This window comes from Octodon degus, unplaced genomic scaffold (assembly GCF_000260255.1).
Source record: "Octodon degus isolate 3935 unplaced genomic scaffold, OctDeg1.0 scaffold00098, whole genome shotgun sequence".
Classification (NCBI taxonomy): Eukaryota; Metazoa; Chordata; class Mammalia; order Rodentia; family Octodontidae; genus Octodon; species Octodon degus.
This window is the reverse complement of record NW_004524674.1, coordinates 8,792,841-8,815,232: the sequence shown is the minus strand read 5'-3', so window position 1 is coordinate 8,815,232 and position 22,392 is coordinate 8,792,841. Positions and strand designations below refer to the sequence as shown.

Below are 22,392 nucleotides of genomic sequence, written 5' to 3'. Positions count from 1 at the left end.
GCCAGCCCTGGGGCTCAGATCCTGCCTTGTGGTGCCTGCTTGCGCTTACAAACATGTCCCCACAGCCCTCTTGCCAGCCTGAAAAGAGCAGGCCATGCTTCTGGCTTTCAGAGCCGCTTCTCCACCCCACTGCCAGGTAGAAGCCCTTGGGCTCCAAGGATGACTTCCCTGGATCAGCTGAGCACCACTACAGGACAGGCCTGCCAGCATGTTCTGGGACAGTGCAGCAGGGGAGTCTGGGGGTGAGGGTGCAGAATTGGACACTTGCTGCATGGCCCTTATTTATTGGGATCCTGTTTGGCTTCTTCTTGGAGGTTTATGACCCACCTGCCTTCCAACAATTCATAAATTTAAAATAGCTATGAAATTTCTCTTGCCCTGAGCCAGCCAGGCAGGCCCTTTTAATAGCAGTTTTATTCCCCTTATTCAGCAGCTTCTCAATGGCTGACTGCTCCCTTGTGGGGAGCCCAAGCCACTGGCTTAACCCTGTGCCCCTTTAACACATGAGGGAGAGATGGGCCGCAGCGAGGACTGACCAAGAGCCTGTACACCTTCTGGTGTTTGGGATGCTCAGACCATCCCTGGAGGTCAGGAGCAGCTGCTGCTGTCCCCATTCTGCAGTGGTTTGTCCTATCCACAAACCTAAGAGTTGGATGACAGTGACATGGAGAAGTACACATACAGGGCTTAACCCATGGTAAATTCTCAACACAAGAGCTATTGTTACTGATGTCACAGTCACCTGGAAAATGTTTTAATTTGTCTTTTAAAGTAAGCTGCTGCAAAAGTTAAATACATACTTGCTTTCTCATGGTGACAGAGCAGCTGCGACTTCACGTCTTGTACCACATTGCTTGGCCTTTACACTTTGTCTGGAGGAAGCCAGTGCAGGCTCAGAGCCCTTTGTTAACAGCGACTCGGTGCTGGAGGTCAGGGAGCTCAGGCTGTCTTCACGGCCCCGTGCTCCCAAGGCCTTGGAGACAGGAGAAGGTGTGTGGGACCTGGAGCTGCCTCCCCGGGCTGTAGCAACAGAATCTGGAGGGCCCTTGCTGAAGCTGCCACCTAAACTCTTTGGAGAAAAAGAGGGCTCAGAGCCAGCCCTTTGAGATGGGCAGCGCCCTCTCACCCTTGCGGGCTGGCAGGTGGCCTGGCTTTCCCGCTGAGCACATAAGCTCCCGCTTCTTAGCAGCTTGTTTCAGTCTGGCTAGAGTTTGGGGAACAGGAGGCAGATTTTATGGGACAGACCCACTCCTCCCTGTCTTTCCTCATTCTCCCGGAAACTCTTGGCTGTACATCTGGGTTCTTCCAGAGCCACATTTGCTCTCCTGACCCTCCCAGAGCCCCCTCTGCTTTCATGTTCCTTAGCAGGAGAGAAAGTGGGCCTGAGCCTGAGGTTGGGCTGGCTGTCTTTTGGGGATGGGGGATTCTGCCCGTGAACATCTTTTACCTGTTTAGAGGACATCAAGGCCTGTGGCCACCTAGAAAACCTTCCTGAAATCCAGAGGCAAGTTGTCACCCAGGGAAGTAAAAAGAAGCCAGAGGAACCACAGTGTGTGTGTGTGTGTGTGTGTGTGTGTGTGTGTGTGTGTGTGTCCTTTCAGCAGGGAGAGGGGAAGCCTTTCAGGACAGTAAAGCAGCCTCTGCTTCCCAAATTCCAGTCAGGTTTTTGGCCAGGCAAACCTGCTGGCTGTTACGGTATTTCTACCCCAGCCAGCATGTTTGCTTCTCTTTGAAACAGCCCCAGAGCCCCCAAAGATGGGGTCAGGTGGCCTCTTCCAGTCCAGCTTGCGTGCCTCCCCCAGCTCCCCACTCTCCCAGTACAGCCACCTCCCAGCCTGCTTCTGGCTCGGGAAGAATGTGTGGCACTCCCAGGGATGCTGGCAGCAGCCCCGCTGCTTGGCTCCCCAATTGGAACCATCTGGTGGAGTGAGGGAAGTCAGGATGGTGCCCACAGAAGGGCGGCGTGCCTCGGTGGCAGCCCCAGTCAGCAGGATCACCGGGCACAGGCAGGAGACTGGCACTCGGCTCCAAGGAGGGAAGGGGCCAGCTGTTGCCTTGACAACTCAGCATGTCACCAAATTCATTATGCTTCCTCTTATTATAAATGTGTTGTCTAGGGGCTTCTGGGATTCATTGGTCTGGTTGGGGAGCCAGGAATCGTGGGAGAAAAGGTGAGTTGATGGGGAAAATGATCAACTAGTAGAACTCGTGCTCTGCGATTTAGAAGACAGAGCGCTGGCGGGTCCTGGGGATTCCAGATCATTCCCCACCGGCTTCCTGTATGTCTGTTGTACACCTCCTGCAAGAGCCTTTCCCAGCATCCCCTGGGCGCCTGCCCCAACCCCCTGTTAGCACTGGGAGAAGAACACTTGGACTTCCCTGTGATTGCTAGTAGATGCATGGGACCTGGGTCCCTCGTGGCTGCCCACTGACACTGCCAGGGCGGGCAGCAGAAGGCCGGGAAGATTCACCTTACAGAAGGACAGAGGGTGAACATCACTTTGGTTGCCATGGAGCTCCCTGCAGTTCTGTCTTGTTCTCAAAGTGACTTATTCAAGGTCACCCAGACAGCAAGTGACACACACACTGAGCCACTCAGCCTCACATTGGCTTCCCCTGTCCCACCACACCCCCTAGAACTCCCACTGGTACCCAGATTAGGCCGTCTGGGACAGCCAGCGCAATCCCCACTGGATAGGGAGAAACGGAGGCTCCGACTTACCCGACATCATTAAGTCTGGCTCACCAGGAGCTCGTGCTTCATTACTGTGTGTATCCTATGCTCTCTGGCCTCTGCTTTTCTCCTCTTCCTTGTCATTTGAATTTAATCTTTTATTTTAAAATAATCACAGCCAGGTGTGATGGCGCACGCCTATAATCCCAGCACTCAGAAGGCTGAGGCAGGATGATTGCTGTCAGTTAGAGACCAGCCTGGGCTTCAAAATGAACTTAAGGCCAGCCTGAATTGCATAGTGAGACCCTATCTCAAAACACAAAAAAACAAAAGGCAGATTAATTATAAATTAACAAAAAGTTGCACACAGTACTGCAGAAGGTCCCATGTCCCCATGCCTGGCTTCCTCCACTCTGAACCACTTGCACAACCATCCTGTGTCCAGGTGTCCTCTTGTCACTTGGGTGGCCCATGGCCCTTTTGACCAACAAACAGCGGCCTTGCCAGGAACACCCCTCCCTCCCTGGTACCCCCCACACTTTCACCTGAATAACCCTTGAGTCACTCTTCAGCTCTTAATTCAAACATCTCCCTGGTGGATGCTGGTCCTCCTGCGAGCCCATCTGCCTACTTATGCTTCTCAGTGAATAAGGGTTTAAGTATTCAGGCATGTAGTGCCAGGCACATGGTAGGTTCTTCGTACATTTTTGCTGGCTGGGTGGACACAAAAAAATGGGACCTCATGCAAACAGAGGCAGGATGTGAACTCGGTCCCTGTCTTCTGGCCATAGCTGGGGCTGCTACTCCACCCTCTCACTCAGCATGGCTGGGTTGGACCAGAAGGAGTGATTCAGGTCTGGTCCTTTAGCACCTCATCTAGGCTTGGCCAGAGTGAAGGCAAAGCCTTCAATGGCTGTTTCCACCTCAGCAAGCCCAGCCCAGGGATGCCAGCCTTCATGAACACTGCATGATGTGGGCCAGGATCAAAGGGCGTAAAGTAATGAGTGTGCCGAGACCAGGGCCTTCTGGCCCCTGGGAAGCCAGTATGCAGTCTGCTGCAGGGGCTGCTGCAGCCTCCCAGGGCTTGCCCAGGCCTTGGTCTCCACAGGGCAAACCCTAGATCCCCACCCAGATGTGGCCACGACCTGACAGTGGCTCTCTGTAGACCTTAGTCATGTCCCTGCTCCTCTTTGGGCCCCCACACCTGCCTCACAGAGCCAGCCACCACCGCCACCGCCACCGCCACTGCCACAACTTTTCTGTTTGTGTCTCCATCACAGGGTGACCGCGGTGTAATGGGACCCCCAGGTGCTCCGGGAGCCAAAGGGTCCATGGTAAGGAGTAAGTCTGCACCATCCTGCCCCTCCCCTTGCAGTCTAGGTGACTCCTGCTCCTCTGTTGCCTGTCACCAGCCCTAGATGCCCAGGATAACCAGCTTCGACTTCCTCCCAGCTTGGGCTGCCCGGCTGTGGAGGGACTGAGGGGGAAAAGGCAGCCACCCCCTGACACCTGCTCTTCCTTTTGCTTGGCAGGGTCATCCAGGAATACCAGGGGGCATTGGGATTCCCGGAGAGCCTGGGCCCCCGGTAAGCAAAGCCCTTGTATCCTTGAGTACCAACCCATTGTCCAGTGAGGGTACAGTCGTGTGACAGGCCCAGTATACTGCCCACCTCTACCTCTCCCTGGCAGAGACCCTTGAACTTCCCTGAGCCTGAATTCTGCACACCTCAAAAACAGAGGAATGGGGGCTGGAGAAATAGCTCAGTAGGATAAACGCTTGCCTGGCAAGCTCAAGGACCTGAGTTCAATCCCCAGTTCCGCAAAAAAAAAAAAAAAAAAACCAGAGGAATGATGTGGTTAGCATGTGTTAAATGAACCGTGGGCTAAGATGTATGACAGATGATGTATGCTACTCCAGACACAGCAGAGGGGACCATCACCTTGGTCACTAGTACCATGGCCTCTGCCTGTCACTTGGGAGGGACCCCAGAGGAGCAAGTGCCAAGCACCCATTGGCCCTGCCATCCTGCAGCCCCTTCAGTGAGGTGGGACGTTCTCGCTGTGCAGTTGGGATCAGGAGCCTCACTCCAGGCTCCCAGGGACAAGCACAAGGAGGAGAACAGTCACCTCTGGCCTGGGGCTGGAGTTACTGGAGGAGTAGAGGTGGGCCCGTGGGGCAGGCGGCAGGGGTTGGAGGACCAGGTCCTGCCTGGCGGGGTGACTCAGTGGCCGGATACCTGGCTTGGAATCCGAGGGCAGAGCTGCAAGGCCCAAAGGCTGCAGTCCAGTTTTCTCCCTGATCGGAGGTGAATGACGAGCCTGGCCTGGGACGATGCCTGGGTCCAGTGAAGCCTTCTCGGGAGCATCCATTTACTCAATGATTGGGCCCAGACTCAGCAAAACCAACTGCCCCTCGCTGCTTCCAGAGCTCAGAGTTGCCATTGCACTCCTCTGCTATGGGCAGGCCTGGCCCCTGGACTCCTGGGCTTCCCCCCTCAGCCAGCTGCCCCTCATCTACCAAGAGTTCCAAAAAGCCCACTTCAGGGAGTCAAGTCCTGGCCCTGACTTCCTCCCTGGGCCTCTTTCCTCATCTGTAAATTGGCATAATGCCACCTGCCTTCGGAAAACATGACAAATACAGAGTCGTCATGCCCTGCTGGTCTAACAGCCTGCCTTTCCAGGGTGCTTAGTAAGTGCTGTGAGTCTTTGTTGGACGCAGTGCCTACCACCTACTAGGCCTGCTGGCCAAGGACATTTCTTTCTAGAGCTCCTGCCCATACCTGCTGGCTTTTCTGCATGCTTCCAGTCATTTTAGCATCCATGTTCTGCTGCTGCCCACTGAAGATTATCAAAAGAGTGTTACCCCCATTGCTAGGGGTGAGAGAACAGGAGGGAAAGCTCTGGGGCCTGCCAGGGTCACCCAGTGGCCTCCTAGGTTCCAACCTCCTGGTCTGACCTCTTGCTTGAACAGAGGGGATGTTGCCTTGACCTTAGAACCATCCAGGTCATTTCATCTTCCCATTTTATAGGTAAGGAAACTGAGGCCTGCAGAGGGCAATAACTTGCTTAAAGTACACAGCTAGTACATGGCAGAGGCAGGTTTGAACCCAGCTCTCTGGCACTGTAGCTGGGCCAGGTGAGCACTGCTGTCCCCTGCATGGAGATGGCCCCTGGCCCTTCCCAGTGACACACACCTGCCTTCTGAGCTGGGAGCAGCATGTCTCACTCAGTCTTCAGCACCTGGCTGCCAGAGCTGCCTTTTTTTTGGGCCAAGCTGCTGCTGCCAAGGAGGGCACAGCAGGACCTGTGCCCTCAAGACCCTGCAGGAGAGAAGGGGCACAGCAAGGGGGCACCATCCCAGCCTTGGGCAAAGAGCCTGCCCGTCCAGGAGTTGTGCAGAGCTGTAGGCCCCTGCAGCTGTCACAGGGCCCCTGCTGGTCCATGGGGAGAGGTTGTTGCTGGGTGGCTGCCGGAGTCATTTGCCCAGGTGGCTGTTGTTCACTTGGGTTTCTGCACACTTGATGTGCTAGGCCAGGCCAGGGGCTGAGAACTCAAAGTGCAGAGCCGCAAGCCCTCAGGGCCTCTCCCTGCCCCTTCATGTCCCCCGTGTCTCCTGTGTCCCCACGGGTCCTCCCCAGCTCTCCTTTGCTCTCCTTGTCATTCCTTCATCAAGTTCAGATAGTGGCCCAGGCCTTCTCCAGGGCCCTGGAGCTTTCTGTTCATCCCTGCTCCTGGCTCCCCGGTGCCCGCTCTGGTCTCCTTTCCTGTCCTCCTGGCTCTCCAACTCCCACCCAGGACCTGGATCTAGGCTCTTCTCCTTTGCAGCTCTCCTGCCCTGGCAAAACCTAATTGGGATCACATTTAGTGTCAGGCAGTGGGTGGGGACAGAACACGGGTGGCTGCTGGGGAAAGAAAGGGACCCAGAGATATAGGGACACCTGCTTTTAGACATGTCCCAGAAACCCCTCAATTATGATTTTTTTTTATTTGTTTGTTTGTTTTGTATTTTTTAGGGAAGGATCTACAGGGTGTTCAGGGTCTTACTACTAGATCAGATTCGTAGTGATCTGCCTGTGTACAGCCTCCCAAGAGCTGAGATTACAGGCGCGCTACCACACCCAGTCTTAATTGCTGATTTAGTACACCCCAGGGGTGGAGCTGGCAGTGCAGGCCCTGGGATTGAACCCCTGCGCCCTGCACCTGCTTGCAGGCGCTTTAATCTGCTGAGCTATTTGGCCAGCGCTCAATGCTGATTTTGACAGGAGGAAGGAGATGGTTCACCCCCAGAGGCCCTTGCCTAAGGGGCCTGCCTAAGATCCCAAGGATGCCTGGGCCTCTGATCTAGGGCAGCATCTGCCTTTCCCCAGAGGCCCTCTCCTCAGGTGGAGCTGCAGACCCCCAGCTCAGCCCCAAATTCCGAGTCCCCTGTGTGGCTCTCACTCCCTGAAAAGAGCTTCCCTAACTCTTCTCCCCCAACAGGGTCCTCGCGGATCACGGGGCCCACCAGGCATGCGTGGAGCAAAAGGTCGTAGGGTAAGTTGGTCCAAACTCCAGCACTGATGTGGACAAGGACAGGGCCACAGCAGCAGACCTTGTTCTGTCCCTGTCTGTCCCTGCCTGACTCTGAACTCTGTGACTTGCAGCCCCAGACAGGGCCCCAGGCTCCCTTGGCCTGGTGCTGCACATTGGACCTCTCACCCCTGCTGCTGTCTTTCTAGCCTATTCCTGAGCCCCAGGCCTCGTTGTCCATTTGACAAAAATGGGCTCTGGTACCAGTGCTTGCTTCATTCATTCATTCATTCATTCATTCATTCATTCATTCATTCACTCACTGCATTGGCCACATTTATTTAGCATCTACCTACCTTGGGAGGCTCTGGGGACACCATGGAGGACAGACCAGGCGTGACCTGTCCGCCCTTGTGACCCAAGGAACAGGTCACTCATGCTGCTGGGCAGACACAGGCCATCAGCATGTGGAGGATGGGAGCCCTGGCCTCTCGGGGGCACTTCCCCTGAGTAGGAGAGCCAGGGCCAGCCTGGGATAAGGGGGCTCAGTCTACTGCCAGGCTGCAGGCAGAGGTCAGCAGAGGAGGGTCCTAAGATGAGGGGAGGGGTGGCATGCTTGAGGTTCCCCAGCCAACAATGACCATGCGGGCTCTATGCCAGGCAGGGCTCCACAATTATGCCCCAAGGATACCTGGGAGCCACGCAGGGTTTTAGACAAGAACTGGCCCGAGGTGATCACGAACACTTTGTGCCAGGCACCATCACATGCACTGATTCATTTAATCCTCAGTACTACCCTCGTAGGTAGGTGCTGTCCTTAGTCCCATTTTATAGATGAGGAAAGAGAGGTGCAGAGAAGTTACGTCGCGTCCTCAGGTTGCACAGCTAGAAGTGGCATGGCTGGGATTTGAACCCAGGGAATCCGGCTCTTGTGCACACTGAACTCAGCCTCCTTTTCAGTCATGCAAGGAGGGTGGATGGACTGGTTGCCTGCCAGCTAGCATACAGGTGCCAGGGCACGCGTTCTTGTTGTAAAGAGGAAACAGGACAGCAGGGGCAGCCTGGGCCCGATAGCCAAGCTCTTGTGGGGGAATCTGTGATTACTTTTCTGCCTCTTGGCTGGAATTCAGCTTGTTTTAAAACTTGTACCAGATGGCCTGAGGCAACAGGCGGGGAGGAAAGATTAGGAGGCATTCCTTCGGGGATGGGCCGCCCAGTGCCCAAGTCCTCTGGCTCTGTGAGGGAACAAGGACCAAGGATAGCTGCTAGGTGCCCTCTGGGTCTGGAAGCAGGAGGAGCTGGCAGGGGAACCTCCAGGGCCTTGGCCACTGCCCTGCCCCACAGGGAGGCCCAGCCCGGCTCCCCAGCCACCTCAGCCCTTCCCATCAGCCGCCTCAAGGGTTTCTCCCCAGCTTGAGGAAACCCAGGCTCCTGACCACATCAAAGTCTCTGGGCCAGAGGGGAGCAGGGAGACCTGAGCCCCACTCCCAGCAAGGTTTGGCAGGAATGTGAGACCTGCGGGATTGTCCTGAGGTCCTGTCTAAGGGCTTTCCTGGGCCCGCTTCCCAGATGTGGTCACTGCCTGCTGGCCTCCCAGCATGCCCCAGGCCCTTAGCAGGGCCTCCTGTGAACAATGACTTCAGACCTTGTCTTCCCCAACACCCTGCCTGGGGCTGGCTTTGGTATGCTGTGCCTTGCATATCCCTGGTGACAGGAAGCTCACCCTCATCCAGATAAACAGTGACAGGCTCCCCGGTAAAATCAAGTGGGTACCCAGATGACTTGGGCTCAGATTAAGGCTGTCCCTTACAAGCTGTGTGACCGCAGGTGGGTTCACTGCCATCTCAGTTTCCTTACTTAGGAAACAAGGGTGTAGCTTTTTCTGCGAGTGCTGCTAACTTTCTCCCAGAAAGGCTTAGAGAGATGGCACAGCAAGCCCGGGGAGAGGCAGGCCTCTTTCTGTCCCTAATGTTATATCCAGGCTATGGGATTAGGGTGGTGCCAAACCGACTGGCGCACTGATTCAGTGGTCACCTGCCCTCAAACCCCACATTGCACCATGAGTCAGTCGCACACTTGCGATTCGGCAGCCTCTGAAGAAGCCCCACCTCTGAGTGCATGAGCCTTTGTGGGGACATCTAGACACAAGAGCTGCAACAGCGCGAGTTTGCAATTTCTTTCCTAAGGGCTGACAGTGTGTGTACTAGGAAAGCCTAGTGGTAGGCTTTCCGCAATACATATGACCTCCTCTAGGGCCTGCCATAGAAGGTTAACAGCATTTGTTAAAAACACTGTTTTTCTTTTCCTGAGCGGTGACTACATCTCTTGGGCAGACTCCCTTCATATACACTTATTTAGTTGGTTGGCTTTTTTTTCTTTGTTTGTTGCAGTTCTTGAGGCAGGTCTCAAACTTTTGATCCTCCTCCCTTGGCCTCCCAGAGTGATGGGCTTGTAGACAGTGCCAGTAGCCCCGGCTCCAAGACCTCCTTAGGTGTGGCTGTGCACAGGCCAGCTTCATCTGGAAGAGTCACCTGGGCCGTCACTGCAGGCCAGTGACCTGCCTCAGGTGGCAGCGGGCAGGCAAGGGGAGGCGATGGGGAGGGGAAGGTCCTGGGCTCTGGGCAGCCCACCCATCTGACTCCCAGCCTGGGGAGACCCTGCCATCTACCATGCCAGAACTTTCTTCCCATTCCAGGGTCCCCGAGGAACAGACGGACTGGCTGGAGAGCAGGGGTCCAGGGGCCAGAAGGTACTGAGCCCTCTGGGCTGCCTCTCCTCACCCTAATCCTGCTGGGTCAGGGGGCCCAGCACCAGGCCCTTTAGGGGGACAGCAGGGTGTCCTGGAGAGGCTGCATTCCTGAGACTCATCTTGGCCCCTCCTGCCCCCTGCAGCCACTGAGCAAGACACGGCAGGGACAAGGAGAGGGAGGGGAGTCATTGTGCCCTGGAACCTTGGGAGTCCAGGCCTCTCAGAAGGCCTCTGGTACCCCACCAGTAGGAAGGGGTCCTTGGTTCTTGGTCCCTAGCACCTAGTGACTGTGGGACACCATCACCCTTTGCTGGCCTTGATTTTCCCAGCTGCACAGTGGGAATAGTGGGTGACACTGGTCTAGGCTTCTCTCCTGGCTCCTGGGTCCTTCAGGCATGGGCTGCCCCAGTCCTTGTGCAGCTCTGCTTCTCCATTCCCCTCAGGGCCCTACAGGACCTCGGGGCAGACCAGGCCCACCTGGACAGCAGGTACGTGGGCCAAGGACACCTGGATGGCCGCTGGACCCCTGCCCCACTCCCTGCCCTGTGATGTGTGCCTCTAATGACCCCAAATGTGCTTCCAGGGCGCATCTGGTGAGCGAGGTCACCTGGGGCTGAGAGGCTTTTCCGTAAGTAGAATCAGTTCCCACAACGCCCAGCATAGGGATTTGGGGCAAGCTGGGCAGAATGGCTGAGTTCCCTCCTGCAGTGGAAATTCCACACCCTCCACAAAGAAGCCCCTTGGGCGTGACTCCCATTCCAGGATCTCAGCCTCAGTATCCATCGCAAGTCCGCAGAGGGTGGGGTGGGTCCCTGAGACACTTCAACCATCACCAGAAGTCAAGGGGATAGGCTGAGTGGAGAAGGCTGGAGGGGGCCTGAGGTCACCCGTGTCTTCCTCTGCAGGGCATCCCAGGTCCCTCAGGCCCCCCAGGCACCAAGGGCCTCCCAGGAGAACCGGTAAGCCCCTTTCCTTGCCTTTGTGGTGTCCTTGTCCCTGGCAAGCTGGTCTTAGAGGGATCACTGCCCGGGCTGTGGGCTGCGTGGTTAGACAAGGAGAGGCATCAGCAAGGGCCTATCAGGGGTGCAACGGGGCTCCGACCTGGTTCCCACCAGGGAAATAGTTGGTTACCTGTGTGCTCCCTTGTCATTCTGTAGTGAAGAGCACATGAGAAAAGGTAGCAAGGGCACTTGGCACAGAGAAAATGGCAGGCTGGGGGTGCTGCTGGGCAGCACCCGGAGGCAGGCCTGTGGCCTGGAGCACCCGTCCTCTCCCAAGAGCACAGGAGCCTCTGAAATGTATGGAATGGAGATGGTGACCCCATTGCCTCACCCTTCAGAGGAAGCTCCAGAGGGACGGTGTGTGGGGGACAGCCTAGATGCTTAGCTCTTGTGAGCACCCTGTAAGGAGAGATGATGATGAAGTTTCAGGAGAGGACAGCTCTTGGGGGTCAGGAGGAAGCTCCTTGGACCACTCTCTGGATTCCTCAGGGAGCAGGGTGGGATAGATGGGGTGGGGATGGGGCGAAGCAAAGGGCAGAGAGAGGGAGCAGAGCTCCAGAGCAGGACCTCCTGCACAGGGCACATCCTGCTGGGCTTCAGTGGGGGCGGGTAGGTGTGAGCCGTGGTGGGGGACCCTCAGCAGACAGTGAGCAGAAGCTGCAGCCACCAGGTCCTCCTCTTTGGTGTGACTGGGAGTCCCCGAGGGTTGTGCTGCACAGTCCCAAGTTTCCTCATCCACTACTACAGATTACATTACTGAGCCTCAGACCAAGGGAGGCCCAGGCTGGCATCTCCCATTGTCTGTCTGTCTGTCTGTCTGTCTTTCAGGGTCCTCACGGACCCCAGGGGCCAATTGGACCTCCAGGAGAGATGGGGCCCAAGGTGAGTGCTGAGGTCCCTGTGTGTGCAGCATGCCCTCCCTGTCCTGGCCCCAGGTGAGTGTGAGGCCATCAGAGCTGCAGCTCTGAGTATGGAGGTTGGCCAAGAAGTGACCCATGCTGGGACACAGGGAAAGGACCTGGTACCTTGGTGGGGTGAAAGGTCAGGACCCTTGTGGACAGTAGCAGTGCCTCTTTGGCATTAGTGAAAGTAGCAGCCCCTGCCTGCCCCACTCCTGCTGAGACTTCACCCAGCACAGTGAACAGGGACCCAGCCCACTGAGGGTCACTGAGAAAGGAGCAGGGGCGGGGCCTCAGACAGGTGGCCACATCCAGCCGCAAATTGAGCTCCAGGGATTATGCAAGGCCGCAGCCATGCCCTGGTGACAATTCAGGACCATCCTACACTTGTCACCCTGGTTCAGCTGTGAGTAAATGCTGGACCCACCCAGCCCTGGATGCCCACTGACCCCCTTGTCCTTACATGAATCATGAATTTTCCTGCCTGTCTTGCCAAGGGGCTTCTATGTGGTCAGCCACAGGCATGGGGAGGGATGGGCCCAGCAGGCACTGGTAGTCCAGGGCCTCTGCCAGCCCAGCCACCCCTTCCCAGTCCCACCCCCATGTGCCTGGAGCTGCAGCTCTGTCCCATGCCTCTTTTGTGCTGTGTGGCCTGAACATGTCCCTTGCCTCTTTGGATTGCAGTTTTCCCCATTTTGCAACCAGGGCCAGCCCTTGGTATAGGAGAGACCCATGGCCTTTGCTTTTCTTGCAGGGGCCGCCAGGTACAGTGGGAGAGCCTGGCCTTCCTGGAGAAGCTGGGGTGAAGGTGAGGCGGGATGAAAGGCGAGAGAAGTGACTTGAAAAATTAGCTCCCGATTGGCAGCAGTGTCCTCATGGGGAGAAACAGGCCTTTCTTGTCCTGAGATAATGGGTTCTCTGTGCTCTGGGCCAGGAGTGGGCTCTGGCGTGGCCACAGTGGGGGGCCTCCCCTGCCCATCGCCCCAGCCTAGCTTCTTAGAAGCAGAGTTTTCTGCGGTGCCTGCCTGCCTCTTTGCCCAGGTGGCTGTGCCTCCTGGCCTGTATGGTGCTGTCTGCACTTCAGCCCTGGTGCCCTTGTTACCTGCCAAGAAATGGTGCCCACTGATCCCTGGGACCAAAGAGAGCCCTCCCCATGGCTGCAGGAAGATGATCCTGCTCTTTTCTGGGCCTGGGAGCCACTGCCCCATGCCAGCGGACCAGGACATTGCAGAGGCCAGGCCCAGGAAAATCAGCAAAAGCTTGTGACCTAAAACTCATCCCCTCCCCAGTGCTGTCACCCTTACCTCAGTTGCAAGGCCTTTGCTCAAAGAACAGTGAGGAAAGGTACCTTTGTGTGTCAAACAGATAGAAGTGGATTGCTCCAGCTGGGGCTAAGGGATCAAAGCTCTGTCCCCTCCTGTGTCCCCAGACACTAGCAAGAGATCCTAGGGTGAGAAGATCCTTTAGGAAGTCGGTCCCTCAGGAGATGGGTGACGTTCAACCTTCCTCTGCATTTGGCTTTCTCTCTGAATCTCAAGGGAGAGTAAAGAAGGTATCCAGTCAGAGTTGTCACCCTGCACCCAGTGCTGCTGGGATCAGACTACCCCGTCAGGGACCTGAGTGTGTCATGAGCCACATTATAGTGTGGCACATGCTGTGGCGGAAGCTTCCCAGCTTCCTCTCTGGAAGAAGAACGCCTTTCCTTCCAGGTGTTAGGAAAGTCACAAGTTCATTTTATAAAAGTACTTAGAACAACGCCGAGTAAGTGGTAGCATGGTGGCAGCTGTGGTGGTGCTGGTGACGGTGGTGGGTAGGGGCAGTGATGAGCGTGGGGGTGGTGACTGTGACTATGACTGTGGTGGTGGTGGTGGCACTGACAGCAGTGGTGGTGACAGTTGCGGCGATGATGCTGGTGATGGGGTGGTGGTGGTGGTGGCGGTGACAGTGATTATGACTGCGATGTGGTGCTGATGGTAGTGGTGACAAGGATGGGGGTGGTGGTGATCTTTATCATGATGGTGGTGGTGATGGTGGTGATCTTTCTGCCTTTCTGTCCTGGTGTGAGAGAAACCCGTGGCCAGAGCTGATGTGGTATAAGGATTCTGGTGTGCTGCCATTTGCCTGGGCCGCCGTTGGGAAGAACCACCTCCCCCGCCTGCTCCTCCTTACCCCAAATCAGAGCCAGTGGAAACAAAAGGTGTGGTGGGGGCTGGTGATGGCCCCACCCACCCCCATATGCTTGTGTTTGGCTTCTTATAGGGCGACCTTGGACCCCTAGGCACCCCTGGGGAGCAGGGCCTCATTGGGCAGCGGGTAAGTTGAAGCCAATGCACTCTCTCTGGAAAACACTGAGGGATGTGGATCCTGGGGGAGGGGAAGGGCTTCCCTCAGTGTCCCTGTGCCTCGGTCTCCTCAACTGTAGGAATTAACCAGGAATTTCCACACCATGAGAAAAGAATAAAAAAAGAAAAAGAAAGAAAAGCATTCTGTGGTTAAAATGTTGAAGACACACTAGAGGCTTGGTGTCCCTCTTATACATCAGCAGTCTAACTGAGAAGGCTCTGGGGCGGCCTGCAATTAAGAAAGTGGCTTCTTCTAGATTAACCCAGGGCCCTGAATATATTTAACCCCCAAGTGCTTTTATTGAACAGTTATTCATTCTCTCTTTTCCCAAAAGAAAACCACAAAGCTTGTCTTGCCCTCAGAAGCTCTGCAAGGTCCCTGTGTCCATCTCTGTCTGCTCAGCGCTGAGTTTATTAGGTCCTTGCTTGCATCCTTAGCACCTGAAATGGACAAGGCGGGAGCTAAGAATGGTAGGGAGGTGGTGTGGGTCTCAGTTTGGGGGTGCCAGGTGCTCCCACTCAAGTCTCTTTGCTTCTCGTCTTTCCCTCTTTGCCTTGCCATTGGCTGCTCATGGCTGCAAGTCTGCAGAGGCTCCATGCAGCAAGGCAGAGCGAGAGGAAGTCTGCATAGCATGGAGTGGGGGCCCTGAGGTGGCAAGGTGTAGATGTCTACCAGGGTTGTTCAGTAAAGTCTTCTTACAGGGCAGTGTTAAGAAGAATCCTGGGGCTGGTGAGATGGCTCAGTGGACTAGAGCACCTACTTAGAACAAGCTAAGCTAAGCGAGACACAGGGACCCTGGTTCAATCCCCAGCACCACATGCCAGCCAGGCCCGCCCCCTGGTGGGCTGAGCTGGCCACACACACACTAAATAAACAAACAAACAAATAAATAAATAAATAAATATTTAAAAAAAAAAAAAAGAAGAATCCTGAGTTCTACCAGGATCCAATAGGAGAAAGAAGGGCAAACCCTCAACCATTGGAGCTGCTGTGTGTCAGGAGCCCAGCAGCGAGTGGCAGGCCTTTTTCATGGAGCTTGTGGTCTAGTGGATCGATTAGTAATGTCTGCTACGGGTGCAAGGGGAGCAGAATTTTTATATCTGTCTCTTCCCTGAAGAGTGCAGTGAGGGTTTGCCCTAGTTCCATTAAGGAGATCTCAAGCAGCTGCCATTGTAGGGCAGTGGCATGTTCCTAAAGCAGCCCGAGAGGAATGGGTGACAGCCCCATTTCCCAGATGAAGAAACTAACAGCATGTGGACTAAGTAGTGTGCTGAGGTGAGATAGCCAGTGAGTAGGAAGCCAGAGCGGTGCTGAGATCTGAGGCAAAACTGGCCTTAACCTGTAGGCCACACAGCCAGCCAGAGCAGCCTGTGGCCGGGGGGTCTGTGCATCACGTCCTGGAGAGCCGAGGGTGAGGCCTCAGCCTTCTGCTCACTGATTCATTCCTACATTCATTCATACCTACATTCATTCATTCATTCATACCTACATTCATTCATTCATACCTACATTCATTCATCCATCCATCCATCCATCCATCCATCCATCCATCCATCCATCCATCCATCCTGGCTGCCCTGTGCCTGTGGTGGCCCAATCCTGCAGGGACCCTGCCAGGGGATCTGGGGTGGGGTCCTGCTCTTGGTTTGGAGGGAGGGAGAGCACATAGCCCAGCCCCCTGTAATATCTCCTGCCTTCCCTGTCACGCTGTCCAGGGGGAACCAGGCCTTGAGGGAGACAGTGGCCCCGCAGGACCCGACGGGCTGAAGGTAAGCACTCTTCTGGGAGAACCTTGCAGGACTGAGGTATCTCCTCAGCACTGCCTCCCGCATGGTTCTGTGGTCCACCTGGGCGCCCAGTGAGAACAGGGTGGGCATCATCAGTGTCTAGCGCCACCTGCTGCCTGTCCAATCCAGCCTCCCATCTTCCTGCCCTTTCTTAAAATGTCAGCTTCTGTTGGCTCAGGGCGGTTCCTGAGGACCTACCTGTGCCAGGCCCACAGGCGGGGGCATTGCTAGCCATCACCTTCCAGCACCCTGAATGTCACGAGATGGTCCTAATGCAACGTCCTATAATCACTGCTTAGCTGCTAGGAAAGACTAAGCCCTAGTCTGTATGCCCCGTACCGTACTGAGCCCTTCAAGTGTGTCAGCTCCATCAGTGCTCTGAGGGACATTCCATCTTCAGGTGAGGAAACAGACTTTAGAGAGATTAAGCAGCTCCCCCAGGACAGGTAGCTAGTAATCCGGGACCCAAATGGAGGCTGCTGTGCTGCAGCGTGTGCTCCCGTCCTAAAGGTAAAGAGCAGAGGTTCATGGGGAACAGAGGAGGAGCTGAAACTCAAGCCATGGTCTCCAGGTACCAAAGCCTGCTGGCCAGGCTCAGCCCTGCTGCTCTGTGTGCCCCAAGGGTTGGGTGCCCTCCAGAGGTCAGCCTTGCCGGTGGGCACCAGTCTGACTACCTGGTGCCCCTGCAGCCCTGGCCTGGCCCTGCCTCCATCTCAGGCCCAGCCTGGCCCTGTGTTGGCCCTGCCCTGTGGTGCAAGTCAGCTTCCCACCCCAAGGTTCTGAGTGCCACGTCCCCCTTCCCCTCCATCACCCCTTCTTTCCACATGACCTCAGGAAGCATTCCCCTTCTCTGGGCCTCAGTTTCCCTATCCCCAGCCCCCATCCCCACTACCCCTTCCCACAGTTTCCCTGGGTGGGCTCCTGCTAGTGCATTGCAAGGATGAGAGCACCCCATCTCTCCTGTCTACTTTCTCACCCCTCAGTCCTGCTGAGTTCTAAGGTGGTCCTGCCAGGGTCCTGGTGAGGCTTGAAGCATTAGACTGCCCTCCATGCCCCTGACCAGATGCCATCCACTGTGGTGATGTCAATAGACCTCAGGGCCAAGTGCTCTGTGCCCTTGCCCTAAGGCACCACCCACCTTGAAGGCCTCTACCTCTGCATTCACTGACCCACTAGTCCTCCTAGCCAGAATATCTGTGTATACCTAACACATGAAGAAACTGAGGCACGACGCCACAGCCTTGTCTCTCCCCTTCTGGCTGACACTTCTGCATGGGATCTGCCAGGGTGGAATGGGCAGAGTCTTCCAGGGGCAGCTGTCTCCCTCTGTCTTTCTTCCTCTGTGTGTCATGCCTTCTTGGCTCTGTCTTCATCATGTTTTATTCCCTCAAACTAGTTCTGTCCTCTTGCTGTGGCATCTGCGTGGTCCATGGGCTTCTCACAATACAGGGAGTGACTGTTTTCTTACAGAGCCACCTGGTGAAGAGCATCTCTTGGACGTGTGCAACACTTCCAAGTTTGTAGCTTGTGTCTGTGCCCAGTAGCTCTCTGCCATCTGTTGTGACAGTGGTGACTGTGACCAATAATCATTCTCTTGTGTCCAGTGTTCATTGTCAGGCACTGGGCTAAACTGTCTACAGGGCTCCTTTCTTGCATTCCTCAGCCTTATTCACAAATAAGGAAACTGCCCAGGGCCATCAGCAGTCAAGGACACTTAGGGAGCATGGCCCAAGAATGGGACGCACAGGTCCTGGGCACTGGAAGGAGCAGAAGCTGGGCTGTCCCTGTGCTGGAGTCTCCACCTTTGGTCCTTGATTGTTCCCATCTGTAAACTGAGAAATTTGAGCCAGGCAACTGTGAGGGCTCTTCAGAGCACAGGCAGCCTTCCAAGGATTGGGGGCATCCTTGGGCACCCTCGGAACCCATCCTGCATGGCATCCACAAGCAGCCCTGCCCTGCTGTGGCAGCCCAGGTTATGGGGTGAGAGCTGGCTATCCCTGGAGCTTAGCTTGTCCCTGAAAACAAGCCCTGCTGCTGGGAGCAGGTGCCCTCCTGAGAGCCAGGACAGCTGGTGGCCAAGGGAGAGAAGCCAGGAGCAGAGCCCTGGAGCCAGACAAGGCTGCAGGAGCAGATCGCAGATTGGGGCCAGATCCCTGTCTCCATGCCAGGCTGTGCTTGGAACCTGAGGATCGCAGTGGGAAGGGGCGTCAGGAGCCCACCTGCTGCCCAGACATGCTGCACCAACCCCTCCCTGGCTGTGTCAGGCTGTGTCCAGACTGAACTGGAGAAGTGCCTGGCTGCTGCCCTCCTGCCTCCTGCCCCTGGGCACAGGGCTGAGCCCACAGCATCATGCTCTCCACAGTCTCTACTGAAGCCCCAGCCCTCTGCACCTGGCTTTCTGTGCACATGGTTAGCCGTACCCTCTGTGAAGTGTCACACTGGGAAACAAAATTGGCAAAGGCACACTGCCTTTCCCAGCCCGCTGCTGTGATCTGTCCCTTGCTCACCCACGAGCCTCCATGCCCAGGTCCTCTTATGGCCTCCTGGCCAGCTGGCAGGAGACGGCTTTGGGATGGACCACTGTCCAGGCTGCATCCCGCACACCATTGCCCAGGGCAACAGCCTCCACTCTGCCCTGCAAGAGCCCAACCTATCTGCTGTCCCCAGGAATGAGGGAGGGCACAGGTGAGCACAGCAAGCTCAAGAAACAGGGCTGCACTAAGCCAGCTCTACCAGAGAACCATGAAAGCCCATACCTTCACCCCCAAAGTCCATTCCAAGAGTTTTCCCCTTGGGATAGAACCTCAGGTGCCCTCAGACCTCTGCAGTCCCAAGAAGACCACAGTGTGATGCCCTCAGGTCCAGGGACAGCATCCCTTGGAATCATTCTCTGGGGGAGCCATCCAGGTATCCAAGCTCCTGCTGCCAACTTCAGCACCTCTGCAAGCTGGGATCCGACTGAGTTTAGCTCTGCCTCAATTTCTTCATCTGTAAAATAGGACAGAAAGAGGCTCTACCTTGAAAGTCTGCTGTGAGGATTGAGTTGATCCGGGCAAAAAAAACCAAAATTGGCTCAACCCCAGGAATGTGCTGTGCCAACGCAGGTGGCTGTCTGCTTGTCCTGCAGCAGGGGAATAGTGGCCATGCGGGGTGGGCGGCAACAGAACAGCAAGTTATCATAGCACGGGCCATTTAGGGTGCAGGTAGGAGGGCCCTGGGCCTTTGTACCTGAGTTTTCTGCCCAACCCTGCATGGCCCGAGCAGGGCACTGCCCCTGCTCCGGCTTGGGCCCCAGCCATCCAGGTCTGGCCTGCTCTTTGTTGCTGGCACTACTGTAACCAGGGTTGTGAGAGCAGGGGCTGCACACAAATGGAGCTGGCTCTGAGGGGCCCCGGTGGTGCAATTTCTGCCTTGGTCAGAGGTCAGATTCTCACTTAGTTCCTGTCCTCAGTATATGTCTGAAGCAGTGGTGTCTGTAGACCTCTCTGTCCTGGGAATGTCTGGGCAGGCCATGGTCATGTGGTGGCTTCTCTTTAGCCCTGACCCCAGCCCCAGTGCAGAGAGGGACAGGGAAGCTGTCAAGGCTGTGATGTTTTCTGGGGGCAGTGAGGCTGGCCCAGTCCCTGTCCTCTGGGCAGCTCAGAGACCTGTCGGGGAGCTCAGGGTGGGAGGCTGTGGACGCCATGCTGCCTGGTGGCTTGAGGCATTTGTGGTCCAGGGACTCATCTGTTCTCCCTCTCTCTGCTCCTCCTGCCCTTCCAACACAGGGGGACAGAGGGGACCCAGGGCCTGATGGTGAACATGGTGAGAAAGGCCAGGAAGGGCTGAAGGGTGAGGATGGGCCTCCTGGCCCCCCTGGTGTCACTGGTGTCCGGGTGAGTATAGCTGTTGGGGCTCCTGGGGATGGAGGGGACATGCCTACCTGGGCAGCTGGGCTGGAGCTCTTGATAGCAGCCACCAAAGGTGTGGCTTCACCTGCGAGTTGCATGCAGCACCAGTCTCCTCCCTGCCCTCCTCAGGCACCTAGCCTCCCCCACCCAGGCTCACATTGAGCTCTCTGCGCTCCTTGGAGCAGCCTCGCCCCACTGCCGGGCCTTTGCACTTGCTGTTACAGATGTCTAAGACTGTCCCCTTCTCCCCGCTATATCTGCTTTACTCCACTTGACCTTCAGCTGTCCCCACAGTCATCACGCATCCTAGAAAGCTGTCTCTGGCCCCAGGCTGGGCCCTGAACCCCAGGACATGTGGAGCCCTGTGGGTATCTGCCTCAGGGTCTGGCACCAAGGGGGCAACCAAACTCTGTTGATTGAAAAGCCAGAGAATCTCTGCTGTCCCACAGGGGGGAATCTACTCAATCTGGTGAATCAGGTCCCTGCCCTTGAAGGCTGTGGAAAGGAATCATCCCCTCTCAGCATCTAGGACAAGTCCAGAGCGCCCCAGCACACTGCTCTGTGGTACTGATAGCAGCTCCTGAGGACAGAGAGGTCAAGGAATTGCCCAGGCTCACACAGTAAGAAGAGGCAGAGCCAGGGCTTGAACTTAGGCCTGCTGGAGTCTGCACATCCTGTCCTCTGCTCCGACCCAGCTGGAACCCAGGCCTTGGCTCCCTGCTGTGTCCAGGATCTGACTCCACAGCGGGCAGTAGCAGTTTTTGCACCTGAGCAGAATTTGTGTGAGCCTGGAGCAGGGGAGCAGGGGAGCAGGCAGGCACCTTGCAGCTAAGCTGTGTGATCCCAGGCGCTAGGGTGGCCTGCAGGGGCGGGGCGGGGTGGGGCCAGGCCTCAGAGCCAGGCAGTCCCCTCTTCCTGCCCCAAGCAGAGAGATTTGCTTGTGACCTGGGTACCGGCCTCCTTCCAGGCCTGCTCACGACGTTCTTTTTCCCTGCACAATGTAAAAAAGGAGTAACCTGGGAAGGATCCAAATGAGTCTGCAACAAACCGGTTGTGGGAAAATGTTTGTTTCCTAAAAATAGAACTGAAGTGCTAATCCCCTCCGCAGCTGGAACAGGGTGAGCTCAACTCAGAGCCAGAGAGGAACACGGACGTTGGGCAGACTGGCCTCGCTGGAGGCTTCCCCAGGCTTGACTCAGCCACAGGGAAGTGGGCCAGGGGGAGCTGAGCCGGAGGGGCCTGGCCCTGGTTCTCCATCGATCACTTGCTGCGTGACTTTTCACTTGCCTCTTGTCCTCTCTGGTCTCGCCCTTGGTACAGTAAAAATGCGGAAAGAACATGCACTAAGGTCACCTTGAGCTCCGATATTCCGAGGACCCTCTTTTTATTGAGTTTTAAGCATCAGCTGTGCAATGGGCCCTAACCATGCAGGATCATGTTTGAAACCAGGGTCTGAAGGTTGAATCTGGGCTTCTGACTTGAGTAGCGTGCATTCTCTGTGACTATAGGCAAGTTACTGCCCGCTTCTGAGCCCTCCAATTTCTAATCTGTAAAGGACTAGGAAGTAGGAAAGCGCTTGACAAAATAAGTAGACATAAAAGAGTCTATGAGTTTGGAGGAGGGAAGGGTTAGAAATGCTTGGTGTTTGTGGCAGCTGTAAGGGAGTGAGTGGTGATGGTGACGAAGGGGTGGTGGTGATGGAGGTGGTGGTGGAGGTGGTGGTGGAGGTGGTGATGGAGGTGGTGGTGGAGGTGGTGGTGGAGGTGGTGGTGGAGGTGGTGATGGAGGTAGCAGTGGTTGTGGTAGTGGCCATAATGGTGTTGTGGATGATGGTGGTGATGGCATGGTCATTGTGGTGATGATGCTGGTAGTGGCAAAGACGGTGTTGGTGATGGTGGTGGTGACAGGTGGTGGTAGTAGTGTTTTGATGGTGACCGTGATGATGGTGGTGATGATGGTGTTGGTCACAGTGGTGGCAATGGTGGCGATGGTGGAGGTGGTAGTAGATGGTGGTTGTGGTAGTGGCCAGGGTGGTGGTGGTATCACCGGTGATGGTGACAATGATGATGTTGGTCGTGGTGGTGGTAGTGGCCATAATGGTGTTGTGGATGATGGTGGTGATGGCATTGGTCACAGTGGCAGCAATAACAGTGGTGGTGGTGGTGGGAGCAGTGTTGAGGTTGGTCTACTGCTGTCCCTCGAGGTTCTCATCTGCTAGGTGGGAGAGAGCTTCAGGTAGTCTCACAAGTGTCGACTAACACAGACAGTAAGGGGCTTGCGTCTGAATCCTTTTGGCATTGGGGCTGGAGGACGAAGATCTCCCACTGGTTGTCCTGGAAAGACTCAAGTATTTAAAAATAGAATTTTACAAGCAGCCGGGGCTTTTGCAGAAATGCGTCTGCACACATGGCGCCACGCAGTCGGACATGCCCCCCACACACTGCCCAGGGTCCCCTAGGTCAGAGAGCCTACGGCACACATGCCGCAGCCGGCTCTAAATGGCTCATGTCACTGCCCCAGATGATGTCACCTGGCGATGC

The 22,392-nt window shown here is 56.0% G+C and overlaps 1 protein-coding gene across 5 annotated transcripts in view; it reads left to right on the top strand.

Moving 5' to 3' along the window:
- The window catches only part of Col27a1 (collagen type XXVII alpha 1 chain), a 115,433-nt gene that overhangs the window by 74,907 nt on the left and 18,134 nt on the right, over nucleotides 1-22,392 (top strand). For 4 of the 5 annotated variants that reach the window (XM_023723260.1, XM_023723259.1, XM_004638472.2 and 1 more), the window contains 13 exons: nucleotides 2,118-2,171; nucleotides 3,955-4,008; nucleotides 4,207-4,260; nucleotides 7,154-7,207; nucleotides 9,879-9,932; nucleotides 10,376-10,420; nucleotides 10,516-10,560; nucleotides 10,838-10,891; nucleotides 11,762-11,815; nucleotides 12,587-12,640; nucleotides 14,092-14,145; nucleotides 15,891-15,944; nucleotides 19,730-19,837. In XM_023723260.1, coding sequence (XP_023579028.1) covers nucleotides 2,118-2,171; nucleotides 3,955-4,008; nucleotides 4,207-4,260; nucleotides 7,154-7,207; nucleotides 9,879-9,932; nucleotides 10,376-10,420; nucleotides 10,516-10,560; nucleotides 10,838-10,891; nucleotides 11,762-11,815; nucleotides 12,587-12,640; nucleotides 14,092-14,145; nucleotides 15,891-15,944; nucleotides 19,730-19,837 — 738 coding nt within the window. The remainder of the gene's footprint in view (nucleotides 1-2,117; nucleotides 2,172-3,954; nucleotides 4,009-4,206; nucleotides 4,261-7,153; nucleotides 7,208-9,878; nucleotides 9,933-10,375; nucleotides 10,421-10,515; nucleotides 10,561-10,837; nucleotides 10,892-11,761; nucleotides 11,816-12,586; nucleotides 12,641-14,091; nucleotides 14,146-15,890; nucleotides 15,945-19,729; nucleotides 19,838-22,392) is intronic. The other variant, XM_023723261.1, reaches the window with a different exon arrangement.